General features: G+C 39.6%; 1 protein-coding gene across 3 annotated transcripts in view; it reads right to left on the bottom strand.

Annotated features, from left to right (window-relative positions):
* Window positions 1-392: 392 nt before the first annotated feature.
* The window catches only part of coro1cb (coronin, actin binding protein, 1Cb), a 172,216-nt gene continuing 156,300 nt past the window's right edge, over window positions 393-16,308 (bottom strand). For all 3 annotated transcript variants that reach the window (XM_072587935.1, XM_072587936.1, XM_072587937.1), the window contains 4 exons: window positions 8,163-8,308; window positions 7,089-7,146; window positions 5,783-6,019; window positions 393-1,058 (listed from right to left, as the gene is read on the bottom strand). In XM_072587935.1, coding sequence (XP_072444036.1) covers window positions 939-1,058; window positions 5,783-6,019; window positions 7,089-7,146; window positions 8,163-8,308 — 561 coding nt within the window. In that variant the 3' untranslated portion in view covers window positions 393-938. The remainder of the gene's footprint in view (window positions 1,059-5,782; window positions 6,020-7,088; window positions 7,147-8,162; window positions 8,309-16,308) is intronic.

The raw sequence follows: 16,308 nt of genomic DNA, 5'->3' as shown, positions 1-16,308 counted from the left end.
AGCTAGTGTGCTTCCAATTAAACCTGTTGGACTATAGCCTGGTGTTGTGTGATTTTTAAATCTCCACTATGTTCTATAAATGTGTATGTATGATCCAGGAGCTTTTCAAATCCAATATTGGCAAAACTACACTCATTCTGCTCATACGCTGTATCAAAGTTGAACCAAAATACACACCATACCCAAAGTTGTGTATCTGAGAGCCTCAAACATTACATCATAATCATCCATAAAAGAGCTGGAACCAATGTGCACCACACTGTTTCCTGGGACTACCTGGCTGAATGTACACAGAGAGAGCGCGCGAGAGATGGAACATCAAATGTTAGCATTTTCTAGACAATACCTCCTTCTGTATTTAAGAAGTTAGAATAAGCCACATAACACCAGAATGATTTTATAATCAATGTTTTATCTTTGCAACTGGAAGTATATTTAATGACACATCACCATTCCTTGCTCTATAAGAGCTGAACCCATTAAGTGTTCTTTAATGGTGCTGGTACACTTGTACATGGAATGTGTAGTCGCTTTTAAAAACCGGTACCTGACAGACGAGACAGACAAGCCCGTATAACCTGGAAATCACTCTAGTATTAGAGTAAAGCACACCTTTATATATGCATAGGACTTGAGTTAAGAATAAAAAAATTAATACTCATATGTTTCAATGTGGAAAGCGTGAAGAAAAAGACAATTGCCACCTTTGTTAAAAATCCTGAAAATAAATTCTATTAAAAAAAAGTGAATTGTGTTTCCAAATTCAAATTAAGTTAGTCCAGTGAGATAGGAGGAAAAGGAGGGCAATTTGATACTGGAATGCTGAAGGGTGCTTCCACCAATGGCAGGGTAGCGAGGGTCAGAGTTTTGGTGACTGAAGGATTGCCGATAATCCACACCAGACAATTATACCCCCATGATAAAGCATAATACAGGCTTCAGATAGTGATCTTGGCCATCTGATTCTCAAGGTTGGCAATGCGCTCGTTTTGGCTGGCGACGGTGGCTTTCAGAGTTTTAACCTCTTGAAACAACTCATCCAACTTGGATTCGGAATTCTAAAGAAGAAAAAGAAAAGAGTATTTAATCTCCATTTGTCAGTAGTGTTGAAATATAATCAATGTTGACACAAGACAACTTTTCTCAACATGGCAGAATTACTTTCAATTGCACATTCCAGAGAAGACCCAAATTCTACAGTTCTGGAAATAGAAGACAGACCAAAGTGAATACCCGGGTGGAAGTAAGGAATGAGATGCAAATAATGGAATATAAAACTAACTTGCAATGAGTATCAAAGTTAACAGCAAAAGATTTAATAAATATAGGAACCATAGAATCCCTACACTGCAGGGAGAGGCCTTTCGGTCCATTGCATCTATACTGACCATCTAAGAGCATCCAACCTAGACTCATCCCCTCCCCATAATCCCTCATTTCCCATAGCCAATCCACCTAACCTGGAATGTAGGTAGTAACCAGACCACCTGGTGGAAACTCCACACAGACAGTCACCCAATGTTATAATCAAACCTGGGTCTCTAGTGCTGTGTGACAGTGATGCTAACTACTGTGCCACCATGTCACCCAAACATGACAAGAAAGCAATGGTAAATCGGTGCGTATTCAAGGTGAATGCAGGTCAGACTTTAATGGATAATAATTACATGAGTGATTGTTAATTTAGTACTTTGCATTTGTATTCAATTGCAGAAGATGACAAATCACCATAGAACCAAAAAACAAAGGGAAGGAACTTAGAGACTAAGTTACGAAGTGTAATGGAGAAAATTCCTGGACTAAAGATGGGTTATTCCCCAGCACATTTTAGCTTCCATTGCAAAATATTAAAAGAAATAAGTCAGGAAATGTATACATTTCTCAATTTTCCAGTCAGGGATTGTAAATTTCAATTTCAAAAAAGGATTTAAAATGGGAGGGATGAAGAAGCCAAACAAATATAATCCATGAGTTAGGACAGGGATGAAAAAGGAATTATTTTTCTTTTAGAGACAAACAATTGTGCAGAATTCTTTGCCACACAGGGCTGTAGAGGCTGTGTTGTGAAGTCTACTCAAGGTCGATATTGACAGACTCTTCAGTCAGTAAGGGAATCAAGAGTTATTGAGAGAAGGTAAGAAAGAGAGATTGAGGATCATCAGGTCAGACATGATCTCACTGATTCGCAGAGCGGTCTCAATGGGCTGAATCTCCTCCAACATCTTACAATTGTGGATCAATTGTAAGTTAATATAATCTACCAGGGAAAGTGAGAAACTTGTTGGGAATCCATCAGTTGTTCAAAGCATTTTTTTTCCTTTTTAAGTGTTTGACCAATCTGGCAGAATTTTTGAACCAAAATGGTGATAGGTGCATGCTTATAAATGTAGACTATATGGATTTACAGAAGGCTTTGATAAGATTCAACACAAGAGTTTATTAGCAAAGTGAGTGCGTATGAAATTGGAAGCATATTTGATAGGAGTTGGAAACACATTGGCAAGGGACAGCGTAGAGAAAGTTGGATTATTTTCGAGTTGGAAGGACATGTGATTTTTCTGCGGGATTTGTTTTTTATTCATTCATAAGATGTGGGTGTCACTGGATAGACTAGCATTTATTGCCCATCCCTAATTAGCCAGAGGGCAATTAAGAGTCAACTACATTGCTATAATTGGGACAACAGAGTGAATTTATGTACAAAAAATAATTCACATAAAATGTTAAGAAAGAGACCCATCAGTGCTGGGAGACGTAGTTAAAGTACTGTGGCACCATCTCAAGAATAGTAACAGAGTACCCTGGTGTTGTGGTAAAATGACGATCTCTCAATCAACATCATCAAAACAGATTCCCTGGCCATTCATTTTTTTGCTATACTCAGTGCTCCCACATACGGACTGCCTGCCACATTGGCCTAAACAACAAAGTGTTTAAAGAAAACCATTGATTGAAATGAATTAGCATTCTGCAAAATGTAAGAGTCATAATCTAAGTGCACGTTTTCTTTAGTTCTACAGGTGTAATTTTAATCCATCTCTAAAACCTCACTTGTTTAGAATATTTTCCACTTTCCTTCACCCAAGAAGGTAATTAGCTGAGGTTTTTGGGTATTACCCACGTCATGGTTCTTGTATCTGCTGCCCCACTTCAGGTAAATAATTCTAATATAATGGGGATGAGATTTACTTTTTTCCAAAATGATTGAATGGAGTCTCCACTGCATGCATTTTTTTAAAAAACTGTACTGTAAAATTTATGTAGTAAAATCAGTTTGGTTCAGCAGGTTAAAGACCAAATGTCAAAACTGGTTAATTCACCTGATGCAGCTGTTGTTAAATTTCCTACATAGCAGTCGGAGTCATACAGCACGGAAGCAGACCCTTTTGGTCGAACCAGTCCATGCTGGCCATAATCCCAAACTAAACTTAGACCGCCTGCCTGTTCAGGGCCAAATATCTCGCCAAACCTTTCCTATTCATGCACTTATTGAAATGTGTTTTAAATATTCTAACTGTACCTGCATCCACCACTTAGAGTCAGAGATGTACAGCATGGAAACAAACCCCTCGGTCCAACCTGTCCATGCCAACCAGATATCCCAACCCGATCTAGTCCCACCTGCCAGCACCCAGCCCATCTCTCTCCAAACCCTTCCTATTCACATACCCATCCAAATGCTTCTTAAAATGTTGCAATTGTACCAGCCTCCACCACATCCTCTGATAGCTCAGTCCATACACGTACCACCCTCTGTGTGAAAAAGTTGCTCCTTAGGTCTCTTTTATTTCTTTCCCCTCTCACGCTAAACCTATGCCCTCTAGTTCTGGACTCCCCGATCCCAGGGAAAAGACTTTCCCTATTTACCCTATCCATGCCCCTCATAACTTTGTAAACCTCTATAAGGTCACCCCTCACCTTCTGACGCTCCAGGGAAAACAGCCCCAACTTGTTCAGCCTCTCCCTATAGCTCAAATCCTCCAACCCTACATGAATCACTAAAAATAAAATTGCCCCTCATGTCCTTTTTAAAATCTTCTTCCTTTCACCTTAAAATTATGCCCCCTTGGGCAGATTTGAAGTCCACCACCCTAAGGAAAAGACACCTGCCACTCACTTTCCCTACAGTCCTCAATCTCTTTTGCTCCACTGAAAAAAGTCCCAGCCTCTCCTCATAATTCAAACCCTCCATTCCTGGGAAAATCCTGATAAATCTCTTCTGAAGCCCCTCCAGCTTAATAGTATCCTCCTTATACAAGAGTGATCAGAACTGAACACAATACTCCAGAAGAGGCCTTCCCAACATCCTGTACAGCCTCAACTCCTACAATCAGTCACAATGCTTTTATCACTTCCATCTATTGTATTAGTATTATAAAGTAGGCAGTATTGTTGCATTATTTAATAGTTAAAGACAAGGCAGAGGGCCTGGTGTTTATATCTGGCATAACTAATTAGCCGTTACGCTATGGGGCCCAAAACTCCGGGAGTTTCCTGATTGCTAGTATGTGGTTAAGCAGCAGGGTGGAAGCTTGTCAAAACAGAAACTTGCAGCTTTTAGCAGAGTGGCAGCACACTGAAGTGAAACGAAGCACTGCATTAACTGAGAACACCTACTTCAGTTACTTGCTTTGGAGTGAAGTCAAATTGAAGTTCAGTTTCTACTTGTTGGAGAAGTGTGGTGTTCAACATTGAACAATACTCTTACTGAGGTCAAACCAGTGGAAAGATTTAGCATAATTTTCTTGTTTTCATCTGCTATGCCTCTATTAATTAAGCTACAGATGACATGTTTTTAAAAAAGCATCCTCACATTATCCAATCACCCTAAAATAAGACTCCAGTTTCTTGAGCCTTAACTTTAGCAGAAAGCTTTCAAGAGCACGTTGCTATAATAGGTCCTTGGAAGGTCTGGCTGAATTCTACTATTAGGTTTGTTCAATTGATAGAGACAAAAGCTTTAAAAAAGACCTGACCTTGGTGGAGGGTGCAAGAGCAGAGGTGACAAGAGAATAAACACAGTGGAAGAAAAGGCCCAGGACAGAGCACAGCACTGGGACAAATACTCATCAATTCTTAATGACCAGTAAAAGCAAATCAAAGAGCAATGTCACAGAGCTTCTTGTTTATGATTAATTGGTGAATGTTATATTTTTTTGCTTGAGTGGATGAAATTAAAATGTAATTTCTCTAATATAGAGGGGCGTTGTATCTCAGTTCGGTCAAATGTCCATCCTGTGCCATAGAAGAATTCTGGGCTTTGGGAGCTTGAGCTGTGATGGGGTTGACAACCAGATGGATAATGTTTCAACTGATATTGATCCTGCAGCTTAAGAATCTGTAGGCAGAGAAGGTATTAGTGACAGCCAGGGAGACCCGAAAAACAAGGCAAGGAATCTCCTGAGTGTACCTTGGCTTTCTAACTGGATTACAATTCTGAATATTTGGAGGTCCATGGTTCCTTTGGGTGGTACAGCCATAGCCATAGCCATACCCATTCCCACTGCATGACTAGTAGCCACAACAGTAGCTCAGTTTTACAACAGGTTGGAGTGGGGAGTGGTTAGGGTGCAGGTGAGGTGGAAGAGGAGAGTTGAAGAGAATTGAACAGGTAAACAGACAGTTGTTACTGCAGTCACAGTTGAGGCTCCAGGATGAAGTTCCCTCTCTTGGCTAGGGACATGGTTAGTTTTTGAATACAGATCTTCAGTACTGTTACTGACACACTGTCAGGGCTCAAAGCCTTTTCAGTAACCAACGTCTTCAGCTATCATGTACTTACTGCATTGAGAGAGGGCCCCTTCATGGGAGTACTACCACTTTCAGTTTTTTTGTTCTGCGCAGGCTTGTCTAAACGGTTCCTCTGGACTTTAAACTCTCGGTTTTTCCCAGGTACATAGCCATCTTTCAGGGAGACAAGAATAGGGTCCTTGGTTTGTCCTTCAAACCATTCTTCTGCTTCCAATGCTGCTTCTGGTCCAGGCGTATCAGGGTATAGATCATCCTGATAAAGGTCAGACTGGAAAAGGGAAAAACAGAAATCATTTTTCAAGGTAATAAGAAATTAACAGAAATAAACATACTTCAGTAAAGAGCCAGAATTGTCAAGATTCATGGGATGTATTCGAAATGAATGAAATTAACAAGAGTACAAACACAGCATAAGTTGCACAAGCAAAGCAAATGCTTATATTGGAAATCCAAACTAAAAAGGACACAAACTGAGTTAAATGGTGTCATGAAGTTTCTTCTGGTATGATACATTGGGAGTTGTGCGTTACAACCAGCCCATAGGTGTCACTGGCTCGGTGGCAATGGTGTTGAAGAGCTACCATGAAACCTCTCCGTTCGAGTAGTGTGATGTGGAATGGAATGATCACCGAGCTTCTGTTCTACCATACAACAGTATTAGGATTTTTAAAAGTACATGTAAACAGCAAACTACCTAATTGGTTAAGGGGTTACATCTGGATAACCTCCTCCTATTAATAATAAAAAGAATTGTTGGAAATCTGAAACAAACAAAAACAGATACTACTGGAGAAATACAGCATCTGAGGACAGAAAAACAGTTAACATTTCAAGTCCAATGACCCTTCAACAGATCTTCCCCCACTAATCCCACATGTTGTGGGGGATCTGTTCATTATTCAATTCCATATCCATGAAATGTGCAGAGTCCTATGGAGGAAACATTCATCTCAACTCAATAACATATTCCTGTTGCATACAAAAGCAAGGGACTCAAATCAGGGGAAATTTACAACACAAGAGATTGTTATCATGGAAGAACTACTCATTAATGCTCTATTTTTACTAATATTGAATATGACTGATGCAATGGGATGTCATTTTTCTTGTCTGGAACAGTTCATTGTTCCATTCCTTTAATATTTTTAATAGCACAAACGCTCTCTACACTATTGAGCCCGTTCCTCCACGCTTCTTAGCAGCACCATCCTATCTCCAGCCATTGGAAGGGCTCAGAACTCTCATTTAGCTATCAGTAGAATCAATGCCCAATTACATTAAGTTTTACCTCCATGCAAGAAGCACATGCGCTGAAGTTCTGCTAGAATTTCACCCACCTTTCTTGGCACTGTCATAATGATTGGCTCACACTTCCTTTCATGAAGTTTAAAGAACCTGTAAATGGAAAGCAATATTGTACCTATTTTAAGAAATTGAACTTTTACAAATAGCACATAAATACAGAAATCATTGGTGCAAAATGTGCCAATGATCCAGAACACAAAAAAATTTTTAGCATCATTTTAACTGGCCAATATTGCATTGGTGTGTAGACATTACCTCATATTGATAATACCTCTTGCAAAAGTTTAGACATTTTTGGAGCAGAAAAACATCCAGAGAGATCATGGCCATAGTCATACCTCCATTTTCAGATGCTTTTTAATCACTGGAGTATAATGGAATTACTATTGGATAACTATCATTATTTTATAAGAAGCTATTAACTCTAAATAGTTCCATTAGACAAGATCTACGTTTTGAGATTAAATTTGAGGAGTGTAGTTTAAAGCCACAATTTTCTGAACCATATATTTGACTGTGACTAACTGAACCAATACTAGCTGCCAAAATGTGTCTAACTTATTCTGATTGAAAAGCAAAGTACCTGTGTACACCTTTTTAGTGCTTTTCTGAAAGGTTAATGCTTATGTCACTCTCTGACCTCAATTTCTAACCTGCTGTTTTTACTTCCTCTTTGATGGCTATAGTAATCACCAGTCAGCAGTGTAAACATTCTCCATGGTTTCTGCAAACCAGTTATAGGTTATTAACTTAATAACCTGATAATTCCTACTGAAGATAAGTTGTAGCCCTTCACAAAATGTATTGGTGAATCTCTGGCCCAATTCAGATTCATCTAATAGCTTTGTTAACTTTCCCAGCACTGTTACAAGGCAGCAGGTCAAGACTGGGAGTGTGTATCTTTTGGATTGAGTAACGAATGAAAAGTTCCCAAACCAATAGAGCATTCACAATGCTTATCTTATCGATATTGCATCTTCATTCCTCCCATCAAAGAATGATATTTTCAGTATACAAGAATTTAAAGAACAGAAACAGCCCAAGAAACAAAACTTTACTTAAACAAAAGGTACAGCTCATTTGAACTACAACTCTGCACCTCTTACCTGGCAATCTCACATCTGGTAACATCAAGGCCCCTTTTTGGCATGTATCCCATCCCTCTTTGTGGCTCCTTGCTGGCAAAAGTGTTTAAGTAATGGACGTACGGTGTTTCATCTGTGATCTCAAAGTAGCGAATACTGCTGTCACCCTGTATTGAAAAAAAAGTTAAGTCACTGCACCTCTTTCTAAAGAGCTGAACATCAAAATCGGTGTGTGGTTTGGTGGAGTGGGAGCTTAAAAGGTGAATTAAAAACAGACTATGGTGTTGATCAATAACCTTGTATGGCAAAAATCACTTTCAGTGATCATAGGGAGAGCAATGGTGAAATGATTCTTTAAAGTAATCCACTGGCTCTGGAGGCCTTGGCTGCTCCAAGAGTGCAAGAATCAACAAAACCATTTTTGTTGATTCATTTTTAAATTATTTGGCCCGCTTTTATCACGATGACGTTTAAAGAGAGTGAATAAGTTGCTGGTACAGTGTATATCTTAACATACAATGGAATAAAGTTTAACACATTAATCAGCTAGAAACCAACAGGATTACACCCACCTCATATTCTCAGCTGTGACAGATCACAGAGCTGAAACTCAAACTCTTATTACTGTCTAATCTGCTAAATATTTCCAGCATTTTCTATTTTCATTACAGTTTTGAAGATTTCATGATGTGCTCCAAACGCAATTGCATTACAAGATGTTAGCATGTATAGTGAGCAGTAGCATCTTTAAGCAAAGGATTTCACCCTCCATATGGCATCCCTTCCTTCCTATCTCCTCCAATTAGCAGACAGACCACACTGGAAACAATTTCAACCTTGTACATTAGTTCTCTAGTCCACCAGGTATGTCTTTCTTTTTGAATTTCTTAGCAGAATCTGAACCATTTGATTAGGAAGAAAATGTTTCAAGAGTAAGTTACAATGTGGGACTTTTACAAAGAAAAAGAAACTGTGTTGAAACAATATGAATAATCACATAGAAAACAGAAGTTAAAAAATGAGGAACAGAGATGGGAACCGGCTCCAGTATAAGCCGTGAATGCACACTGCTCTCTCAAAACCAAGTACACTACAGGCTGAAATCAATACAAAGCACTTCGTCCACCAACATGGTTAGAGGGACCATCACCAAATCAAACAAAATGGATAAAGTTTCATTAAATATATTCTTAAATATCTAAAAGCATAATGGAAATTTGAATATTTAAATAAGCAATAGATTTTCCAGTGAAGCAACATCCCCAGACAGTCCGTGGTGTTACAATTTTGGAAAATGGTGTATGAAATGCGCCCTGGAAAATTTTGACCCGAGCATTACTTGTCTTCTCTTTTTAAGTATAGCTGATTGATAGATTGTAAACACAATACCACACAGCAAAGTAAATATTATATAGTTGAGGAAAAGGAAAATTCTCTTGAAAAGATACCTCTGCATTGATAACTGTTCATGCAATGTCTAGACCTTTTCTTCCAAGGCCTTTGTTTTCTTGCTGGCATCACTCCATTTAAATTCAGGGCTGAAAAAGAATTGCGACTTTTCTATATGTTTCTGATTTTTAAGCCATAAGCTTTTGGATAAAGTGCACCATCTCAGTTGGAGAAGCAAAATAACCAATCAATATTTATCAACTTTCAGTCAGCCCTGAAGCACGTTGAATAATCCAAATTCCTAAGCAACTTGACTGCACTGAAACAACAGCGACAACTTGTTCAGGACACAAATTTAGCTCCATTCAAACAACACAAAGAGAAGGACTACTAAAATTAAACTTGCACACCTGGAACGGTGTATCTTTCAAAAGAAGAGATCAACTGGTGCAAAACAACAAAAAAAAAAGATTTTGAAATGAGTTTAACAATGAGCCATATATTGGACTTTGGAGAAAAACTGCAGTTTCTAGCATCAGAGATGAAATAGAAGCCCTGCATATGAAATTGGCTAGGAAACAGAAAAAAAAAGAGCTAAGAACAGTTTTTCAGACTGTCCAAATATCATAGTGACACTCCAAGGGGTCAGTGTCAGTTTAGACTTTGATTCACAGACACATTTGCAAATAGCACAAAACACAAAGATAATAAACAGTGAGGAGGACAATACCAAAGACATTGGAAAAACGAACAGAAACATGGCAGGTTGAACTTAATGTTCAGCAGATTCCATAATTTCCAAAAGGAAATTGGATGATGAAAGGGAAGCTTCGGGAGGCTACAGGGAAAAGGGAAAAGGCAGAAGTAAGGGGCTAACTAGTTAGCACAATCACAATGGAGCCAGTGGTCTCCTCCTGTATTGTGTTAATCTAGAATTTGACCTTTTGCTGAAAAGGAGCATGACCTTCTAAAATTAGCCTTCAGTTATGGGGTCTGCTGGAACTTCATTCACCAGCAATGCCGGCTTGCATTTTTACTTTGTGACTTTATCCCAAGCTATATTCAGTGGTCCTTGATGCAGCTATTAGGTACAGAATCTTAAAGACTAAGCCAGTGGAAACCCTACCTCCAAGTAGAATTCAAATTTTCTTTGAGATTACAGGCTTCATTTTTCAATCGAAAACCTTCCTCCAGGAATGACATTTTATTGGTGTTGAGACTATGGTCTGCCAAACCTTGCTGAATAAATGTGACTTGGATAAATACAAATGGGGAACAATGTCCAAATTTACTAAGAGGGTTCAATAGACACTATTATTAGAACATGGACTAAGTATTGGAAGAATATTTTCATAGCGTTGCTTTAGAATCTAGGATGGTTTGCCACAGTGACCACAGATGCAGAAACCAGATCAGGAACTGGATGCGTATTTTTGATAGAAGTGGATTCAATAGTAGTTTTCAAAAGGTACAGGAAATCTAACTGCTTCCCTTGTACAATGTAATTCCTGCAGACAAATACCAAAAGATGAACACAAAATACATGGAAGTATTGGGTAAATTCATGCCTGTAATCCCCAAAACATTCTTGAAAATTCAATCATGAGGGCAATAAGTCAGAGAAAAGTCACTTCCGTAAGTGGACAATTTGAATGGGGATTTACTGCAATAAGCACATGTAATCTGTGGAAAGGACAGTGTAGAATTCCAGAAGGACATAGGCAAGTGGTGGCAGATGAGAGGTGATGTATTTTGGCAGGAAGAAAGATAATGTAAAATGAAGGACACAATTCTAAGAGGGGGCAAGGTGTGGTGCAGGAGCAGAGAGACCAGGATCTATATGTGCACAGAACATGAAATTGGCAGGACAAATTGAGACAGCTGTAAGTATATATAGTCCTCAACTTTAACTACAGGTCAATGCAACCAACTTCTGGCCTTACTTCTAATGAACAACAGACATGACTGTCAGCAGTAAACTCATAGCATTCAAGAATTGCTGGAAAAACTCAGGTCTGGCAACATCTGTATAGAGAAAGCAGAGGTAACCATTCAGGTCCAGTGACCCTACTTTAGAACTAACTGTAGCTGGAAAAAAGTTGGTATATATGCTGAAGATGGGGTGGGGTGAGGGAGGTATGAATAAATGATAAGTGGAGAAGAAGGAGCCCAGAGACACAGAGAGAGAGAACAACAGTTCAGAGACAAAGCATTGGGTAAAGGTCAACCTGGAAGGATCAATAACTGCAACCCAACATCTTCATCTCAGATTGCTGCAGTGCTCCAGAAAAGCTTAGCGCAAACTGGACGATTGGTATTTCATTTTCCATTGGGGTCCCTGCAGTTTTCGGGGCTCAGTACTGAGTTAAATAATTTTAAGGCCTGAACACTTTCTCTCAGATCACTACCCTATCCCCACACACCAGCGGGTACATGTGGGGAATGGGGTGGGGTCACACATGCACAGGTGTGCATGAATAGTGAGTGTACAGGTGTGAAGAGTGTTTATTGAAGGATCTAAACAAAATGACGATAGTTTAAACTTGAGGCAATGGTGGACTGACAACCAACGTGACAACTGGTTCAGACAATAGTCTGACTGGCTTCCTTCCATACTATAACAATTCTGTGATTAACAGGGACACAGTATAAGAGCAAAGAGCTGATGCTGAACTTGCAGAAGACATCTGCTCGATTCAACTGGAATACTGTGTACAGTTCTGCATGGTACATTATAGGAAGGATGTGAATGTATTAGTGTGTGTAGAAGTGGTTGACAAGGATGGTTCCAAGGATGAGGAACTTCACTTGAGGACAGATTGAAGAAGTTGGGACTGTTCTCCCTGGAGAGAAGTTTACAACTGAAGACATGGGTGAATTTCAACTTTGTTTGAGATTCAAAATATTTCCTGCCAGCACAAATACAGAACGGCATTGTTGCTTTCACCTAATAAAATAACCTAGAGACAAGGAAAACACATTATGCCTTGATGTATGCACAGAAGCAGCAAATGGCGTAACAGCGCTACCCAGTGGAGTGAGCCTGCACTGCAGCATTAAAATATTCTGGAGCGGCAGGTTAACTATTTGGTACAATTTTTCTATCAGAAGCTCTTAATATCACATCCATGCGAAACATTGGTAGGTCTCTTTCTCTCCTCTTCAATACTGGCTTTTGATTTTTGAATTTCAGTGGTATTTCAATAGGATGGAAGAGAGGTAAAAGTGAAGAGATTTTAAATACCACATTTTTAACAGGAAACCATTGGTCCTATGTAGAGTGGTAAATGGAACTATGGCAAGAAAGGGAAAAAGCAATATTAGTGGGTCACCAACTTGAAACTCCTGGTGGTCAGTAAACATAATCACAGGTGATTATGTGACCAGTTAAAGACCACAATAAAATGGATAGAATGACATATCTCCTCTACACTGTAGGCGAACACTGCAAAAATGCATCAAAAAATTAAATGTTTTTAATGTATTGCTTCCATTTCATCAGACAATGATTAATCAAGGATAGGTAGCATGGCTTTGGCAAGTGGAGATCAGGTTTCACAAATTTGAGGTGACGAGTTGTGTAGATGTGGATAATGCAGTAGATGTAGCCTGCATAGACTTCAGTAAAACTTCTGACAAGGTCTTGCATGGGAGGCCAGTCAAGTAAATGCCCATGCAATCTAACACAATTTGGCAAATTGGATCCAAAATTGGCTTAGTGGAGGAGGCAGAGCATGAGGGCGATGAATGGATATTTTGTGAATGGAAATTTGTGTTCAGTGTTGGGTATCTTGCAATTTGGTACTACATCAATGATCTAGACTTGAACGTAGAAGGCATGATCAGTAAATTTGCAGATGGCACAAAAATTGACTGTGTGGTAAACAGCAAGGAGGAAAACCTTGAACTACAAAATGGCAGAGAGTCTAGTCGGATTTCCTGAGCAATGGCAAATGGAATTTAATCCTAAAAAGTAAGAAATGATAGACAATGGGAGAATTAACAAGGCAAGAGAGGACACAATGAATGGTAGGACCCTAAGAAGTACAGAAGATCTGACGGACCTTGGAGTACATGTCCATAGATCCTTGAAGGCAACAGAACCGACAGATATGGCGATTAAGGTAGCATATGGGATACTTGCCTATATTAGTCAAGGCACTGAATACAAGAGCAGGGAAGTGATGATAAAGCTGTTTAAACCATTGGTTAGGCCACAGCTTGAGTACTTCACGCAATTCTGGTCACTGTACTCTCAAAGACATGATTGCACTAGAGAGGGCACAGAGGAGATTCACAAGGATGCTGTCTGGGCTAGAATGCTTCAGCTATGAAGAGAAATTAGATAGACTGGGAGAGAAAGAGAGTTAATGTCAAATCCAATGATTTTTCTGTTTAGCAGTCATTTTGGCTTCAAATATTAACTGTTTCTCTCCCATAGATACTGCCGGACGTGAATTTCTTCATCATTCTCTGTTTTTGTTTCAGATTTCCAGCATTTGCAGTTTGTCGCTTTTATGATTAGGCTGGGGTTGCTTTCCAGAGATCAGAGAAAGCTGGAAGGGGACCTGATTGAGGCGTATAAAATTGAGAATCATAATTAAAATAGACACGAAGAACCTTTTCCCTTTAATACACAGGTGAAACAAAATTTAAGGGGCAGGAGACTTGAGGGAATTAGAGGAAAATATTTTCTACCGGATGGTAGGGGTAACTGGAACAAAAACAGAAATTGCTGGTGAAACTCAATAGGTCTGACAGCACCTTGGGTAGAAAGCAGAGATAACGTTTCAGTCCAGTAAGTCATCAGAACAGTTAGACTTCTTTCTCCCCACTGCCACACCTGCTGAGTCTCACCAACAATTTCTGTTGTTTCAAATCTCCAGCATCCACTGTTCTTAGTTTTATTTTACTGCAGGGGTAACTGGAACAGTGTGCGACGTGGGAACCATCACAATATTTAGATAGCATTCAGATAAACTCTTGAAATACCAATAGCATACAAAACAAGAGAAAAGAAAATATGACAGGAGTAGATTGGTGGCTGATGATCAGCAGGGATATCAAGGCCCGCAGGGCCCCTTTCATGCTGTAAAACTCTATGACAATGTCTAAATAGAGCTCTAATAGCATCACTGGAGAAATGGCTAAGGGAACACTGGAAGCTTTCAAGTAATCTAGCTCGTGAGTCAGAACTCTGGCAAATAGGATCTTGAACAAATTAATTGCTTTAACTAAACAAATTAATTCTTTAGCCTGAATCATACAGCTCAGGTTATCTTCCCAGTTTCTTGTACACTGTCACATTAAAAATTAGACCGTTTTGATGAACTGATATTAATAAAAAGGATGCACCCACAATAGAAACAATTAGACCCTGGCATTTTGGTCAACTTTCCACCTTTTTACCAGGGGTTTCTACAAAAGAAAGCATTTTTTTTCCTCTTCTTCCAACAGTATTGATTCAATTATGACGTTCAGCTCCACATGCAACACTTTGTTAATAATCTACCTGTACGGCTGTTACTCAGGTAAGTCACTAGTAGTGACTGGACCAATTGTTTACTGCAGAGAGTGCAGTCAGGCCAGATTTCTCCCTCACCTGAAACACATATCTTGTAGAAACAATGACAGAAAGTCAGAGCCAAATTAATCAGATCTAAGGTCGATAGTTCTATCACACCCAGTCACGAATGGTGGTAAAGAGAAATACTCACTGAAGGAGGTAGCCCCAAAACAATCCCATCTGCAGTAACTGTGGAATCTAGCACATCAGTGCAAAAGATAATGCTGAAGCATTCACCACATTCTTCAGCTAGGAGTGGCGAATGAATGATGGTCTTAGCCATGTCCAGAACTCCCCAACATCACAGATGCCAGTCTTCAGCCAACTCAATTCACTCCAAGCAATACCAAGAAACAGTTGGAAGCACTGAATATTGCAAAGGCTATGGGCTCTGACAAATACTACTGAAGACCTGTGTCCCAGAACACTGCTGCACCCTTGGCCAAACTGCCCCAGAACAGCTACATCACTAACATCTACCCAACCATATGGAAAATTGCCCAGGTATATCCACAGAGTGACAAAACATGAAGGGCTTTTGCCCGAAACGTCGATTTTCCCTGCTCCTTGGATGCTGCCTGAACTGCTGTGCTTTTCCAGTACCACTCTAAGCTAGAATCACAGAATGACAAAAACCAACGGCCATCCAATTACCGTCCCAGTTTACTCGTAAGTAAAAGTGGTGGAAGGTATTATCAACAATCCAATCAGCAGCATCTACTTAGCAACAGCCAACTCAGTTTGGGCTTCGCCAAAGCCACTCAGTTCCTGACCTCATGACAGCCTTGATCCAAACATGGAAGAGCAAACGGAATTCCAGTCGGGAGACAAACGTGACGGCCCTTGACACCAAGGTCACATTTGAGAGTGTCGCATCAAGAAGCACTCGCAAAACAAGTCAATGGTAATCAGGGTAAACCCTCAGCTGGTTGGAGTGATAACTTGTACAAAGGAAGACAGTCATCTCAGCTCCAGGATGCAGAGACGCTTCAGTGTGATTTGGACAAGTTGAGTAAGTGGATAAATTCATGGCAGATAAAGTATAATGTCAATGAATGACAGGTTATTCATTTTGATAGCAATAATAGGAAAGCAGATTATCTGAATGGCAACAGATTGGGAAAGGGGGAGGAGCAAGAAATGCCCTTGTGCACCAGTGCTGCAAGCAAGCAGCCTGTTACAGCAGGCAGTAAGAAAGAATCTAACTACTGC

Source organism: Chiloscyllium punctatum, chromosome 17 (assembly GCF_047496795.1).
Source record: "Chiloscyllium punctatum isolate Juve2018m chromosome 17, sChiPun1.3, whole genome shotgun sequence".
Lineage (NCBI taxonomy): Eukaryota > Metazoa > Chordata > Chondrichthyes > Orectolobiformes > Hemiscylliidae > Chiloscyllium > Chiloscyllium punctatum.
The sequence above is the reverse complement of the archived record's forward strand: the minus strand, read 5'-3'. Positions and strand labels throughout refer to the sequence as shown.